The 15,864-nt window shown below is 40.8% G+C and overlaps 1 protein-coding gene across 1 annotated transcript in view; it reads left to right on the top strand.

The window, feature by feature from the left end:
* Window positions 1–15,864, top strand: part of SEMA3C (semaphorin 3C) — a 167,151-nt gene that overhangs the window by 88,096 nt on the left and 63,191 nt on the right. The window contains exons 3-4 of the mRNA XM_048836494.2: window positions 9,140–9,300; window positions 12,365–12,427. Coding sequence (XP_048692451.1) covers window positions 9,140–9,300; window positions 12,365–12,427 — 224 coding nt within the window. The remainder of the gene's footprint in view (window positions 1–9,139; window positions 9,301–12,364; window positions 12,428–15,864) is intronic.

The raw sequence follows: 15,864 nt of genomic DNA, 5'->3' as shown, positions 1-15,864 counted from the left end.
AATATATGGAGATATTTTCAAAGATGACTAGTGCCTCAAAGCAGTGACTGGAAGTAGACCCACAGTGGACCCTGTGTGCTTAACATGAGAGAAAATTCCAGAGGCAGTACATAATCCGGTACACAAGGAGTTTGAAAGTCTGCAGAGCATGGGTATCAGAGCACCTGTAAGGCCTCTGCAGTCTGGGAAAGCAGCATAGTGGTGGTCAAGAAGCCATCAGGCAAATTACACATCTGGATCAGCCCAAAACCACTAAACCAGGCATTGAAAAAATTCCACTACCCACTTCCCATATGTTATTACATCTTGACAAACTTTCCAAACCAGAATCTTTACAGTGTGTGATGTGAGGAATTGATTTTGGCACATGATAAAAAGTCCAGCATCTTCATCCAAGAGCTGGAAGGGCTGCCTGGAGCGAAAATAACTGATTATATCCTCATTGTTTGTGAAAGGAGTAATGATACAGAAGCTGAATGAGACCATGACAGAAAACTACATGGTTTTCTACAGCGATGCAGGAACAAGAACATAAAACAGAACCCAGAAAAAATTCAATTCAGCAGGAGGTGATGTACATTGGACATCTACTCACAGCAGAGAGAGACTGAAATCAGATCCCAGTATGCTCAAGGCAGTCAAAGACATGCCAGCTCCAGTGGATGTGAAAGAGGTACAGCGCTTCGTAGGAATGATCAGTTATCATTGAAAGTCCTGTCCACAGCTGGCTGCAGTAGCAGAACTCATGTGTCAGCTCACAAGGAGGGTTGCTGAATGAAGCTGAGCAGGTCCCCAAAGGCAGGCATTTCACATGCTCAGACCAATGATAGCGGATGCCCCTGTCGTGAATTATTGCGAGCCAGATGTGCCACTGCCATTCCAGTGTGCTTCAAAGGAGAAAGGATTGGGTGTGGTTCTTCTACAGGAGCAGCAGGTTGCTTATCACAGATGAGTCCTGCCAGAACCTGACAGAGATGTGCCCAAATAGAAAATAAAAAGAGCTTCTGGTTCTGGTATTTGGAGTAGAGTGATTCCATCAAAATACCTATGACCACTCAGTAATAGTGCAATCAGACCACAATCCCTAGGGACAATCCTGGCAAAGCCCCCTTCTTAGTGCTCCAAAGAAATTGCATCTCATGTTGACACGCCTCCAGTGGTACCAGGTAGAGATCAGAGATTTTCCAGGATGCTTACTGATGTTAGCTGACACCCTAACAGCAGGGCAAATATACCCAGTATTGGCAAGCTGGGGGAAGGGGATCAGAACATTGATCCCATTAACATGCAGCACTATCTTCCACTTTCAGTAACAAAACTAATGGAAATCAGAGGCTTCGGAGAAAGATACTCAACTACAGGCAGTCAAAAGAGCTATCCTAACATGGTATCCAGAAGACAAAGGCCAACTGCTGGTAGGAGCAGAACCATATTTTCAAATTAAAGATGAGCTGAATGTACAAGATGGAATCACATTTTGAGAAAAGAGAGCTGTTGGCCCGACCTCATTATGTAATAATATAAGGCAAAAAATACACACCTCACATCTGGGCACTGACTGCTGTCTTAGATGGGCTTGAGAGTGGTTTTACTGGCTGGGAATGAATATATAACTCCACTCCTTCAGAGAAGTGTGACACCTACTGGTTTTGTGATAACCATCAGCAGAGAGAGACTCTGTTGCCACATGAGGTAATGAGTGGATCACAAGCTAAATATGAGTCCACAGTGTAACACTGATGCAAAAAAAAATGCAAACATCATTCTGGGATGTATTAGCAGGCGTGTTGTAAGCAAGACACGAGAAGTAATTCTTCCCCTCTACTCCACACTGATTAGGCCTCAACTGGAGTATTTTGTCCAGTTCTGGGTGACACATTTCAGGAAAGATGTGGACACACTGGAGAAAGTCCAGAGAAGAGCAAAAAAAATTATGAAAGGTCTAGAAAGCATGGCCTGTGAGGGAAGATGGAAAAAATTGAGTTTTTTAGTCTGGAGAAGAGAAGACTCTGTGGGGGGAAGACACATAATAATTTTCAAGTACATAAAAAAGCTGTTATAAAGACGAGAGAGAAAAAATGTTCTCTTTATCCTCTGAGGATAGGACAAGAAGCAATGGGCTTAAATTGCAGCAAGGGCAGTTTAGACTAGATATTAGGAAAAAATTCCTAACTGTCAGGGTAGTTAAGCCTGTGAGGAATATACTGAAATAAATTGCCTAGGGAAGTTGTGGAATCTCCGTCACTGGAGATTTTTAAAAGCAGGTTAGACAAGCACCTGTCAGGGATGGTCTAGATATTACTTAGTCCTGCCTTGAGTGCAGGGGACTGGACCAGAAGACCTCTCGAGGTTCCTTCCAGCCTATAATTCTGTGAGCTGCTGACCTATCCATGGCAAAAGGTGGGAGTGGATTTATTTACCTTCAAGTAGTTGATTACAGTGCGCTATTAATAAAAATTTTGTGAGGTTGATACCTTGCCTAATACAAGAAGCAAGTCAGTGATTGGTAAACCGAAGGCCCACTTTGAAAGATATGGTATTCTGGACTTGGTATTCAGCAATAACAGACACCAATTTGCCTCAGAAGAATTCAAGGAATTTGCATGAAAATGAGAGTTTGACCACCACACCTCCTCTTCAGCATATTCTCAGATTAATGAGAAAGTGGAATCAGCTGTGAAAACAGCAAAAAGACTGTTACACGAGATTGTTTCCCCTGGTTCATATCCCTGGTTACCATTTTTGTCACATAAAATATCCCACAACAGGGGTGACAAAACAGTCGAACACAGGCACTAAGGGGACAAAGGACCAAAACCCTGCTACCAATGAGAGGAGACTTGTTGCAGCCAGAAGGATGGGAATGCCAAGAGGAAATGGCCAACAATCAGAGAAAGCAGGCACTAGCGTATGATAGGTCAGACAAGGACTTGCCATCCCAGAAGATGAGCACTCCTGTGAGGATCCAGTCATTAGAGAGACATGACAAGGAGTGGACTAAAGGGGTCATGAGGGATGCAGTGGTACCCAGAGCATATGAGGTGATTATGCAAGAGAGACAAGTGATCCCAAGGAGCAGAAAAGATGAGCCAGTAGACACAACACCCAGAGAGAGCCTAAAGAAATACAGAGGTCATCACAGAATGGAGAGGAAAGACAATTAGCCACACACCAACCCCACAGGGAGGGAAGAGACTCCATAGAGGTAGTTGGCTAGACAAGGACACAGGTAATAGGTAGACAGAGCTGGGTCACTCCCGGCAAGGTTGCCTGTTGGGGAGACCAAACTATCTCAAAGACTACATAACCAACTTAGTCTGTGGTAAAGATGAGGCTCCAATTCAGCTATGTGCTGGCAATCTCTGGCCAAAGGAACACAGTTGTGGGGGTCCGGGTATCAATTCTTTGTTTTTAAGGTATATATTAAAATGTTGGTAAAACAGGGGAGAAGTATCATGATCAGTGTAATTGGAGTCAGATAAGAAGAGCCCATGTTCCATGGAGCGGCTGTCATTGAGAGGGCACTCGGGATACAGGGCACAGATAGGGTTAGGCTGGAAGCAACTAAGCCACATGGACAGAGAGATCTGCTTGTTCCTCTGGTTCAACTTAACCTGCATTCAGCTTCGCTCTTTGCTGATGAAACAGAGTGGACGGTGGGTTGGGCAGAATGAGTAATGTGTAGGGATGATAGAATGAGCCTTTTGGGGAGTCAGGATTTTTCCACTTTATTGTGGCCTGAGGATGAGGCGTGTCGCAGGTCTCCCCCTCCTATATCCATTCTTCCCCTAATTTCTTTCACAAACAGATGTTTTTTCAACGCTGGGCATGTGCTCGAGGCTTCCTCATGCACATGCTTGCTGAGACTGGAGAGGAAAGGAAGTCACTAATTGTCCTTTGTGCTTTACTGCAAGGGCTTCCAAATGGATAGCTTCAGAGAGTACCCATATATACTGGAACCAGTCCTGTCTCAAGAGGGTCTGCCCATGCTGTATCTATCTGTGAATAAATAGAGCACTGCACATTCCAGGACTGGTAATCCAGGTATCCCTTAATTCACTGTTAAAAAAGAATAATACAGTGCATATCCTGAAACTCAGAATGTATGCACATACCACTCATTTTCATCTTCTGTCCTTCATTTCCTCTGCTTTTAACAGAAAAACTTTCTGGAGAGAGTCATTTAGTGAGGCAGATACAAGGGTATCTGCAGTATAGCCTAGAACTCATACATTCTTAATGCAAGATAACTGTCAACTTTTGGAGTTTCCCAAAAGCCCAGAATAGTAAATGGTTCTGGGGAGAGAGTTCACTGAACGTTTTGTTGTTTGTTAAAGGAAAGAGGGCTAAATAATCTGTTTTTAAGATCAGATTTCTAAGTGTGTGAATCAGATTGGTATTGATTTAATCATGAAAGCCAAGACCAAACTCAGTGACCTATTTAACAGAGGGAACAAAGGTTACTCTTGTGTGGTTACAGCCAGAAGTTATTTACACATGGAATAAATTATAACCTTTATTTTGATTGCCATACAAAAATATTAAATACTCACAAAGTGCTAAGAGGCTTAACTTGCTGGGGTCTCATTCTACATGCAGAGTTTACTGCTTTGGGGATGTTGGTTGAATTCCCAAATTCCCAAGGCAAGCAACTGGGTTTAGTTTGAAGGTCAATAAATGTATAAACCTGATAATTTCAGATAAAAGATCATGTTCTTCTAAGAGGTTTTCCTTATGAAATAGTGGGAGGATGGGAAGGGAGCATGGAAGGCATTATAGTGCAGTGGGTGGGCAATCTGTGACCCATCAGGGTAATCTGATCGCAGGCTGCAAGACATTTTGCTGACGTTGACCGTCTACAGGGAAGGCCCCCCGCAGCTCCCAGTGGCCGCGGTTCACCGTTCCCGGCCAATGGGAGCTGCAGGAAGCGGTGGCCAGCACGTCCCTGCAGCCCACCGCTTCCTGCAGCTCCCAGTGGCTGGGAACGGCAAACCGCAGCCACTGGGAGCTCCGGGGAGCTGTCCCTGCTGATGGTCAACATAAGCAAAATGTCTCATGGCCCACAGAGTACCCTGGTGGGCCGCATGCAGCCCGTGGGCCGCAGTTTGCCCACCACTGTTATAGTGTCTTTCCGTCACTGAGGTTTCAAAATAATAGTTTCCAGGTAGTAGCACACTTCATTAAGTCAAATTTTGTTAGGAGGTTTTGTGGCAAATTTTGTTATGTCAAAAGACAGTGTGTGGAACCATGAATTCCTCCCCACCTGACAAAAACCCACAGAAGGCCTGTGATTCATTCTTAGGCCTCAGCCCAAAGGAAGTACAAGTAACAAGCTTGTATGTATCTCTTGTGATGGTGTTTTACCACAAGGAGGGTCTTTCCTTTCCCACTTGTGAATGCCTCTGACTTCTTTGTAAATGTAAACCTTCTGCCAGGTGACGCTAGCAGCAACAAGGGCCGGGTTCAGTATCTAGGGGTTTCTTTTCAACAATACAACAGAAAACCGGCTTAAGCCCCCACCCAGTGACCTGGGACAATTACACACCACCCCCTGGGTGCCTCGAAGAGGCAATACTTTCCCTCTCGCAAGCATAGAGGCTGAGTGTAGCAAAAACTTTTAATAAAATGAGGGAAGTAACTAAGCATTAATTTGGGAAAACACCACAACTAGGATTCATAAACACAAACCATGAGCAAAAGACCCACCCACAAGTAGGTTGGGCAGTGTCCTTTTCCCCTCAGGTTCTTAAGTTAAGCAACCCAAAAGCCCTTTAATGTGCATATTCTTTCTCTGCACCCCACTCACAGTTGCTGTCCTTGGCCAGTGCAGCCCCAGAGTCCAGAGGTTCATCCGCAAAGTTCACCTCCTACCCTGGGTGGAAGTGGGGGTAACGAGGCACCTCACATGCTCCACTGCTCAGGCACTCGCTCATCACCCCGCTGGGCAGTTGCTGCACCTCTCTGCCAGGCTCCGGTCTGGCCCTCTCCGCCAGCCACCCTGCTGGCCACACCTCTTCACCAACCACCCGGCTAGTCCTTCTATCAGAGAGTATGCCAGGTACAGTTCTGCTGCCGCTGGTTCACACAACAAGGATAACAACGCCTTATTACTCCTGCCCCAATAACAAGGAGACTGGGGATCCAACACCAGGCACAAGTGATCATTTGGGCAAGCAGTCCCATCATGCTGAGCACCTAGGCAGGGTGGGTGTGTCCATGCAAACGAGATCAGCTCCTGAAGTCCTTTTCCAAGGCTCACCACTAGATGTCAGGGGAGAACTCATTCAGACTTTGCTTACATAGGATAGGGTAGTGTCCTGTGATATCCTTCCAACCAGTGACCTGTTTGAAACAGAGTAGCTCTATCGCTCTCCACTTCCACTGCTTTTGCCTGTAACCTTATGCCTTGTCATAAGGACAGTGCTGAAACAGAGCTTGATCACAGGAAAATATAGATATCTCCTAATATAAGCATGAGAACCATGGAAAGGACATGTTCATTGGTTCCTGGGACCCTTCCTTGAACGCAGTCATTACCACCCTGACTCATCATGATACCATTCGTGATATCTCTGACTACTCTAAAATGTATCATTAATGGGAAATTTGTAAATTCAGACATACTGACTCACTGATGCTATAGTATATACTTGCCTTTGGGAGTGATATCATAGAGCACAGTAATTTAGCATAGCAGAGGAGTGTGATATTTTCATTGGGTACCTCTGTGTGATTGAGCTATAGCTCAGCTCTGATAGTATGATTGGTGAGAAGATTTAGTTTTACCTTACTGCAGCAAAGCAAACTCAATATGATGATTAAAGTAATCAAAAGGCTTAATGAGAATGAAACTTCCATAATCTGTTTGAAAGGTGAGCCTGAGAATTTCAAAGGAGCCTATGGGAGTTTAATTTTGGGATTTGGGCACCTATTTCCCTTAGGCGTCTTGGAAAAGCCAACCATTAAAGTTTACACAGAGGAATTTTGGATGAAAAATGGAAAAAGAGAATGGATTTTCCAAGGGAATTAAAAGTAAATTTGTGGATTTCACCTGCGCGACATGAACAATTTTAATATATGGTTATGAGAGCCACCTTTATTTAAGCTATGAAGCAAGGAGTTCAAATCTTACTTATGAATAGTACTATTTTTAATATTACAATATATACACTGGAGAGACACTTGACTTCTGTAAGTTGTCACAGCTGCATTGAAGTTGCTAACTTACACCAGAAGAGGATCTGCCCCATTGTCTCCAAGGTTACTGGCTAAACACAATGAGAATTAAATGGGCATGAGCTATTGTCTATCAGAGTTAATGTGATAATGCAAATCTTTTCTAGTTAGCTTGATTCTCTATACTTATATCTGCAATACATGTATGGAGGGCCAAACTCCGAAACATTTGCTCACATGAACAATCTAGAGCTTGTGGAAAATTTACCATCAAAACTGTTTTCAATGGAAAATCATAATTTTGAACTCAACAAAAATTTTCTATGTAGTGTCTACTTTCTGCAGAAAATTTCAACTTTTTGACAACCCCCAAAAAATCTGAAAACCAAAATATTTTTGGCTTTCTGACCAGCTGTATTATAGCCCCATTGATTCACGCTGACTGGTTGCAGCAGTAAGGGCTAAAGGACAGATCCAGGAGCCCTTACTCAATCATTATTCAGGCAAAGCTCTTGTTAGAGATTGCAAGAGTGCTGAGCAAAAACTGAGAACCAGGTCTCTATCTGGAGTAAATAGGCATAGATCCAATTATGTTAATGGAGTTACACCACTTTAATCCAAATAAAGATCTGGCTCTGAGTGAGGGCAACGGACTTTGTCTTGAATTGTATGAATAAGGTTTGCAGGATTGGGCAAATAGGGCTTCATTTTCAGAGGTCCTGTCCACCTGCAGCCATCATTGACTTCACTTGGAACTGTGGGTACTCAGCACCTCTGAAAATAATGTGCCTGTGGTATAAGTACATCATTTTAGGTATTCAGAATAGGTTCTTTTACTTTTTAAAGCTTCAATTTCCCTTCTCAACTGTTAAACATATATCCCCTACTTTACAATGAAAAATAAAATAATTGAAGTGGAGGCCAAAGATTGGCTGAGTAAGGAGAGGAAGGCTTATCTTCTTATGTTGTTGGCAGTGTTGTAATTGTGTTAGTCCCTAACTATGAGAGAGACAAGATAGGTGAGGTAATATCTTTTCCTGGGCCAAGTTCTGTTGTTGAAAGCAGCAAACGTTCAAGCTACACAGCATGTAACTTTCACTAACAGAACTTGGTGCAACAAAAGATATGACCTCACCTACCTTGTCTCTATCTTCTTACAGCAGTTGTCTCTCCAGAACAGAAGAGCATTGGCAAGGTGGTGTAGAGTTGTAAGCATTGCAAATGCTTGTGTTGTTCCTGTAATGGGCATGAGTGTGCACCACTGAGGGCAATGAGAGTTTTGCCATTTACTTCAGGAGAGACCCGAGTGGAGTTTATCTGAATAAACAGATGAGTTCAACGTAAAAGGGTGATACAATAGCTCCCGTCCCATTAAAAAAAAAGAAAGAAAATTGCCTATTTGAGTTTGATTTCATAATTAGATTTTCTTTGAAACTAACCATAGCCTGTCAAAAGTAATTAAAATTCATTATGGGGAATTAGGAGAATAATTAATTTTGTCAAAAAAAAAAGCAACTTCCCCTTGAAAATATATAGGCAGCCATTCTCAGTGAAATCCTCTGTTAGGAAAAGTAACTGAAATGTGTTTATGTAGCTTTTATTGATTGTCTTCTGTCATAAACTTTATAATGTATTGAGTCCATTCTTTAATTTTATAAATAATCTGCCTTAAAAGCTAAAGCTGTAAATAATAACATCCATTAAAATAGTGGAGTTCATTAGCTGAATGGATAAATCAATGACTGACTCTTACTTACCCTGTAAATACTATTCACTTAAACTTGGAAAGGAAAATTGGTTTTAACTGAACACTAGCTTTATTGCCAACAGCTTGATATAATTTTTTCTGTTGTTATTAGCTACACTTATATTTAAAGGGTCTTTTATTTCAAATAAGATGCAATTATAAAACCAAGAAAAGCAACTGAATGCCTTTGCTAACTTGTGGTACTCACTGTTACAGAGCTGCAGGAAACCAAGACCTCTGAATATTACCATATATCCCACCACCCACTCGATTACAGGATATTATTAATGGATGAAGATCAGGACCGGATCTATGTGGGCAGCAAAGATCACATTTTGTCTTTGAATATTAATAATATAAGCCAGGACCCTCTGAGTGTAAGTTCAAAAGTTCTTCCAGAACCCAATATCATTTTACTGCATGCCTTTTTTTTAAGGGAAAAAAATGTGTGTTTCATTAGACCAGCAGTAGGCAGAAGTCTAAATCCACACCTCATTGAACAGTTAGTACTTGTTTGATGTGTAACATGAGATGAACAAAACTTTAAAATGACTCAAAACATTTCATTCAACCTGTTTACTTGTTTTTGAGTCATTTGCATGGTGGCTCAGTCTCATAAGGAGCACCTTGTATTAGGTGACTGATGTAAAATTTCCACTCCCCTCAAAGATTTGAGAGTATTCAAAGCTGCAGCTTTAAAAGAACCTTGTAAGCAGCTTGAGGATATATTTTTGTAACTGTCTCCTTTTTCAGGCTATGCGAGGGAAATGAATAGGATGAAGCTGTCTTTAATCTTAGACTAGGTTTGTTTTATTTTCCTACGATAAAGAAAGTCCCATAGCTGAAGTCTCTCCTCTGAACTTTTTTGCTTCTGTTTTATAATCCCTCCCATTTTTGTATCATAGGGGAGTAATACATTCCTAGTTTCAGAGACATAACGCTAATCCTGTCTCCATTGCGGTCCCCCTCCATACCGTCCTCTCCTTTCAGTTATTGTAACACTCTTTCCTCAGGCCACCTCATGTATCTGCTCTCTATATTCTAGCATGTGCAAAATGTTCATGCCTTCTCCCTCAGCTGTATGGAAAATGCTGTGACATCATTCCAGTGTTTGGAAACCTCCAAAGGCTTCTGTTTTACTTCAGAACCTGTTCAAATTCAGATTTCTGTAAAATATACTTAACAGATCTTTTCTCTCTGATAAAGAACACATATTTAATAATAGGTTTCAGAGTAGCGGCCATGTTAGTCTGTATTCGCAAAAAGAAAAGGAGTACTTGTGGCACCTTAGAGACTAACCAATTTATTTGAGCATAAGCTTTCCTGAGCTACAGCTTACTTCATCAGTGAATGCATCTGATGAAGTGAGCTGTAGCTCACGAAAGCTCATGCTCAAATAAATCGGTTAGTCTCTAAGGTGCCACAAGTACTCCTTTTCTTTTTATATGTAATAATGGGGTCTTCAGTCTGACAGGGAAAGGTATAACACAATCCAATGGCTGGAAGTTGAAGCTAGATAAATTCAGACTGGAAATTAGGTGTGAATTTTTAAAAGTGAGAGTTGGCATCACGGGCAAATTTAAAATCAAGATTGGATTTTTTTAAAAAAAAGATCAGCTCTAGGAATTATTTTAGGGAAGTTCTGTGGCCTGTGTTATACAGGATGTCAGGCTAGATGATCAGTGGTCCGTCTGGCTTTGGAATCTATGAATCTCATCTGATCCTTTAGTCCAGCATCCATCTTTTTACTGTACCTCCACATAATTTATAATCTCCGTTGGTACTAAAGGCTTGTACTATCTGGAACAGCCTTATTGTACTGCCACACTGATTAAACCCCACTGCAAAACTCATCTGAAAACCTGTTTTCTTTCTTTTTCTGTGTATGTCAGTCTTCTCTCAAACTGCTGTTATTTATTCTGTGAAGTGTTTGGGTGGATGTGTAGATAGATAGATAGATAGATAGATATATGATATGCGTGCATGCAAGCAGTATGCTTTACAAACTAATGTTGCAATGCACTGTAATAGTAAAATGTAAACCAGAGTCAGGGTTTACTTACATATACCCATATAGAGCAAAACAAAAATAAAAACAACCAAACAAAAGCAAAAAAATATCCCCATACAGTTCTGACAGGTCACATGACCACCCAATATTAGGCTGCTCCAAACTGGAATTTATCCAGTGTCTGCAGGATTGCTACTTAATCTTTCTTTATAGTGGCTGAATTTTGCTACTCTTATGTCACCTGGGAGATTCTGTTCAACGTGATCTCTTTTATGTTGCGATTCATTTGCTTAAATATCACTAAAACATCTATTGAAATAATAACATTTTTAATATAGGAAAGATGCACAGAAATGAACCATCAGCTAAATACATTTAGACTCAAGTCTGTCATCACAATTCTCTTTTTATTGTTATGATATTGCTAGTGGTGTCTTGAGACAGAATTCTGATTTACTTTTCCTTATCAGCCTAACCCACCTATGAAGAGTATAGAGAATATTTCTCTATTACTGCCTTTTCTGTTTCAAGATCAGAGTTAATGATGGATGAACTTTAAAAAAAAAAATCAGAGTTTGAGTATGGTTTGGATAAGCATTCAGATCTTAAGGTGCTTATCTGAAAGTTATCTATAACTCCAGATTCTGCTAAATTCAGCTGGAAATTTTAAGAGAACACATTTTCTCATGAGATATCCAGCACTTCTGCTTCTGCTTCCAAAAGAGAAACACTGTAATAACAGCCTTTCTTGCTGTATTTCAGCACTTCCGATTTCAAGTCATGGACCATCCCTGGAAGTAGCATAGGGATATTAATAAAAATGTATCCGGTATCCAAAGATTTCAGAACCTCAGAAAAGTTTTAATCCTAAAATTCTTTTGTTCAGTTGTACAGAATAGAAAAAGTTCAGAGGGGTTTGCAGTTTGTCCAGGTTGGTTAACTAATCCTTAACTGGAGCAGCAAACTTTAGGCTAGATACTCAGCCAGTATAAATCAGCTTGTCTCCATTGATTTCAAGGAAGCTACACTAATTTATTACAGCTGAGGATCTGGCCCATTATTTTCAATATTGCATCCTAAAATACAAAGCGCTCATTTACCATTGTTTTTATGTAAAAATAAACTTTTATAAAAGAATAAAAGCAACAGTTTTTTCAGGGCCTATGTTTTAAACTGATGCATGCCTAATCCAGACTTGTAGAGAAAAGAAAAACTCTCTTTACTGTTTAAACTGGATTTCTGTCAGAAAAATATGTGGCAGAAATATTTTTCCCTAGCAAAAAAGGTATGAAATCTGTAAAAATATTGACTTTGTGAACTCAGAAATACTTGAAGGAAACCTGTTAGCATAAACTAGATGGGGTGATGAATGTTGTATATATTCAACTAAAATTATGTAGTTCCTTAAATTATTATTTCTTTCCAAATAGATTTTCTGGCCAGCATCAGCAATCAAAGTTGAAGAGTGCAAAATGGCTGGCAAAGATCCTACAGTAAGTTTTATACACACACACACACACAATTAAATATTTGGCCATTGAGTCAGAGCACCTTGAGTGCAGCTGAAAGCAAGATGTAAGGGGTGTGGGCTTTTGTTTTTTAATACTCTGCAGGTCAAACGGTAAAGTGAAATTCTGGAAAATGAGAATATTTACACAGTATACGTCTTCAGATTTTGTCTGGAAAAAATATGTACATTGCTCACTTTCACTACTGGATTTATGATTTTTGTTTTGTTTTTTGTTAGTGATGGATAGCATTAATAATGCTTGTTCCAAGTATCTCCCGGAGAATATATTGTAGACTGCTGAGCTAATGATAATGTCAGTGCCTGGACTAGCTCCCAGACAATATATAGTCTTTTCTATGGAAAGAATCTTTGCAAATGGGCCGTGGTTATTCTTCACATTCCAACAGCACACAGAATTGGTCATAAAAAAACCCCACTTGTATTAGTTCTCTAACACAGTGTTTTAGGCAGATATCTGAAAAATAGCAGTGCTTCCTTAAAAGAGGTAATTTTTACACACACTATAACTATACATGGGAAATGAAAACCAAAGATATGCTGTGATAAACAGTTATACACTGAAGCCACAATTTTGTAGGTGGGTCTGTGCAGATCCTGACTTCAGTGTGGAGCTGTGGGTGGGCGTAGGTATCTGCCTGCATTCCTCTCATTGAAGGATCAGGTACTAAGACCTGTATACATTTGCTTGTTTCACACACACAAAGAAAATTGGTGTGCTCAAACAAATAGACAGCGACATTTGCTGTTCTCCCCAATTTTAACATAAGAACATAAGAATGGCCGTACTGGGTCAGACCAATGGTCCATCCAGCCCAGTATCCTGTCTACTGACAGTGGCCAATACCAGGTGCCCCAGAGGGAATGAACCTAACAGCTAATGATCAAGTGATCTCTCTCCTGCCATCCATCTCCATCCTCTGACAAACAGAGCCTAGGGACACCATTTCTTACCCATCCTGGCCAATAGCCATTAATGGACTTAACCTCCATGAATTTATCCAGTTCTCTTTTAAACCATGTTATAGTCCTAGCCTTCACAACCTCCTCAGGCAAGGAGTTCCACAGGTTGACTGTGCGCTGTGTGGAGAAGAACTTCCTTTTATTTGTTTTAAACCTGCTACCCATTAATTTCATTTGGTGGCCCCTAGTTCTTATATAATGGGAACAAGTAAATAACTTTTCCTTATTCACTTTCTCTCCATCACTCATGATTTTATATACCTCTATCATATCCCCCCTTAGTCTCCTCTTTCCAAGATGAAAAGTCCTAGCCTCTTTAATCTCTCCTCATATGGGACCCGTTCCAAACCCCTAATCATTTTAGTTGCCCTTTTCTGAACCTTTTCTAATGCCAGTATATCTTTTTTGAGATGAGGGGACCACATCTGTACACAGTATTCAAGATGTGGGCGTACCATGGATTTATATAACGGCAATAAGATATTCTTCATCTTATTCTCTATCCCTTTTTTAATGATTCCTAACATCCCATTTGCTTTTTCGACTGCCGCTGCACACTGCGTGGACGTCTTCAGAGAACTATCCACGATGACTCCAAGATCTTTCTCCTGATTAGTTGTAGCTAAATTAGTCCCCATCATATTGTACGTATAGTTGGGGTTATTTTTTCCAATGTGCATTACTTTACATTGATCCCCATTAAATTTCATTTGCCATTTTGTTGCAAAATGGGGAGATGCCACACCCCTTATTGAAATGATCCCAGTCTTCACTTACATCATCGCCTCAGACACAACAATTTTTCCATAAAAGAATTTAAGCACTGGAGTTACTAATGTGACACAAATAAATTGTTTTTTCCCCAGCACCAATCTTCAGAAGGCACTTGGTTCACAGAATCATAGAACATCAGGGTTGGAAGGGACCTCAGAAGGTCATCTAGCCCAACCCCCTGCTCAAAGCAGGACCAATCCCCAACTAAATCATCCCAGCCAGGGTTTTGTCAAGCCTGACCTTAAAAACTTTTAAGGAAGGAGATTCCACTACCTCCCTAGGTAACGCATTCCAGTGTTTCACCACCCTCCTAGTGAAAAAGATTTTTCCTAATATCCAACCTAAACCTCCCCCACTGCAACTTGAGACCATTACTCCTTGTTCTGTCATCAGCTACCACTGAGAACAGTCTAGATCCATCCTCTTTGGAACCCCCTTTCAGGTAGTTGAAAACAGCTATCAAATCCCCCCTCATTCTTCTCTTCCGCAGACTAAACAATCCCAGTTCCCTCAGCCTCTCCTCATAAGTCATGTGTTCCAGACCCCTAATCATTTTTGTTGCCCTTCGCTGGACTCTTTCCAATTTTTCCACATCCTTCCTGTAGTGTGGGGCCCAAAACTGGACACAGTACTCCAGATGAGGCCTCACCAATGTCGAATAGAGGGGAACGATCACGTCCCTCGATCTGCTAGCAATGCCCTTACTTATACATCCCAAAATGCCGTTGGCCTTCTTGGCAACAAGGGCACACTGTTGACTCATATCCAGCTTCTCATCCACTGTAACCCCTAGGTCCTTTTCTGCCGAACTGCTACCGAGCCATTCGGTCCCTAGTCTGTAGCGGTGCATGGGATTCTTCCGTCCTAAGTGCAGGACTCTGCACTTGTCCTTGTTGGTTGAATTCTGTTTTCATTGATGTTCTGATCCAGAGCTCAGCAAAGTCAAGAGGAGACTTGCCATTAATTTTAATGGGCTTTGGATCATGCTTTCATGCTGGTTTATATCCAAGACCACACCACTGATGTTCAGTAAAGTGATCCTGGAATTATGCAATATAAAAGAAAGAATATTCCTTTGGAAACAATGGGCCTGATCCAAAACTCTTTGAGGTCTATGGGAAAGTCCTATTGATTTCAATGGACTTCGAAACAGGTCCAGTGTTACCGTATTTCAGGTACATATACAGCTTGAAAATATTTTATTAGTTGCACATTTCCTAATGCCAAATTAAATGTAATGGTGACATTAAATGCTCATTCCAGACACTGTCATACTAAAATAGTGAGCTCACTAACCAAAATCAGACTGACATTAAAATTATGTTTTCCTGAGTCTATCATAGTTCAATGTACTTTTGATTAAAGGAAAGGAAAACAAAATATATTGGACCTACCTGAGCATAATGCAATGTAGCCTTTTCAGTAAAACTCTAGAAAATAATATATTCTAGTGCTCCACAGCAACAAAATGATTCTTTAAATACATAAAGTAGGGTTGAGACAGTAACATATCTGTTTTTCCTTTCTAGATTATAATAGAATTAAAATATATGTTTTTTCTTAAGGCATATGTGTCATCTGCTACATTTTAGTAGTTCTTTACATTGTTGCTGTTACAGCTTGCAACAGCCTGGATCCAGTAGCTTGTTAAACTGCATTAAACAT

The sequence above is a fragment of the Caretta caretta genome, chromosome 1 (assembly GCF_965140235.1).
Source record: "Caretta caretta isolate rCarCar2 chromosome 1, rCarCar1.hap1, whole genome shotgun sequence".
Classification (NCBI taxonomy): domain Eukaryota; kingdom Metazoa; phylum Chordata; order Testudines; family Cheloniidae; genus Caretta; species Caretta caretta.
The sequence above is the reverse complement of the archived record's forward strand: the minus strand, read 5'-3'. Positions and strand labels throughout refer to the sequence as shown.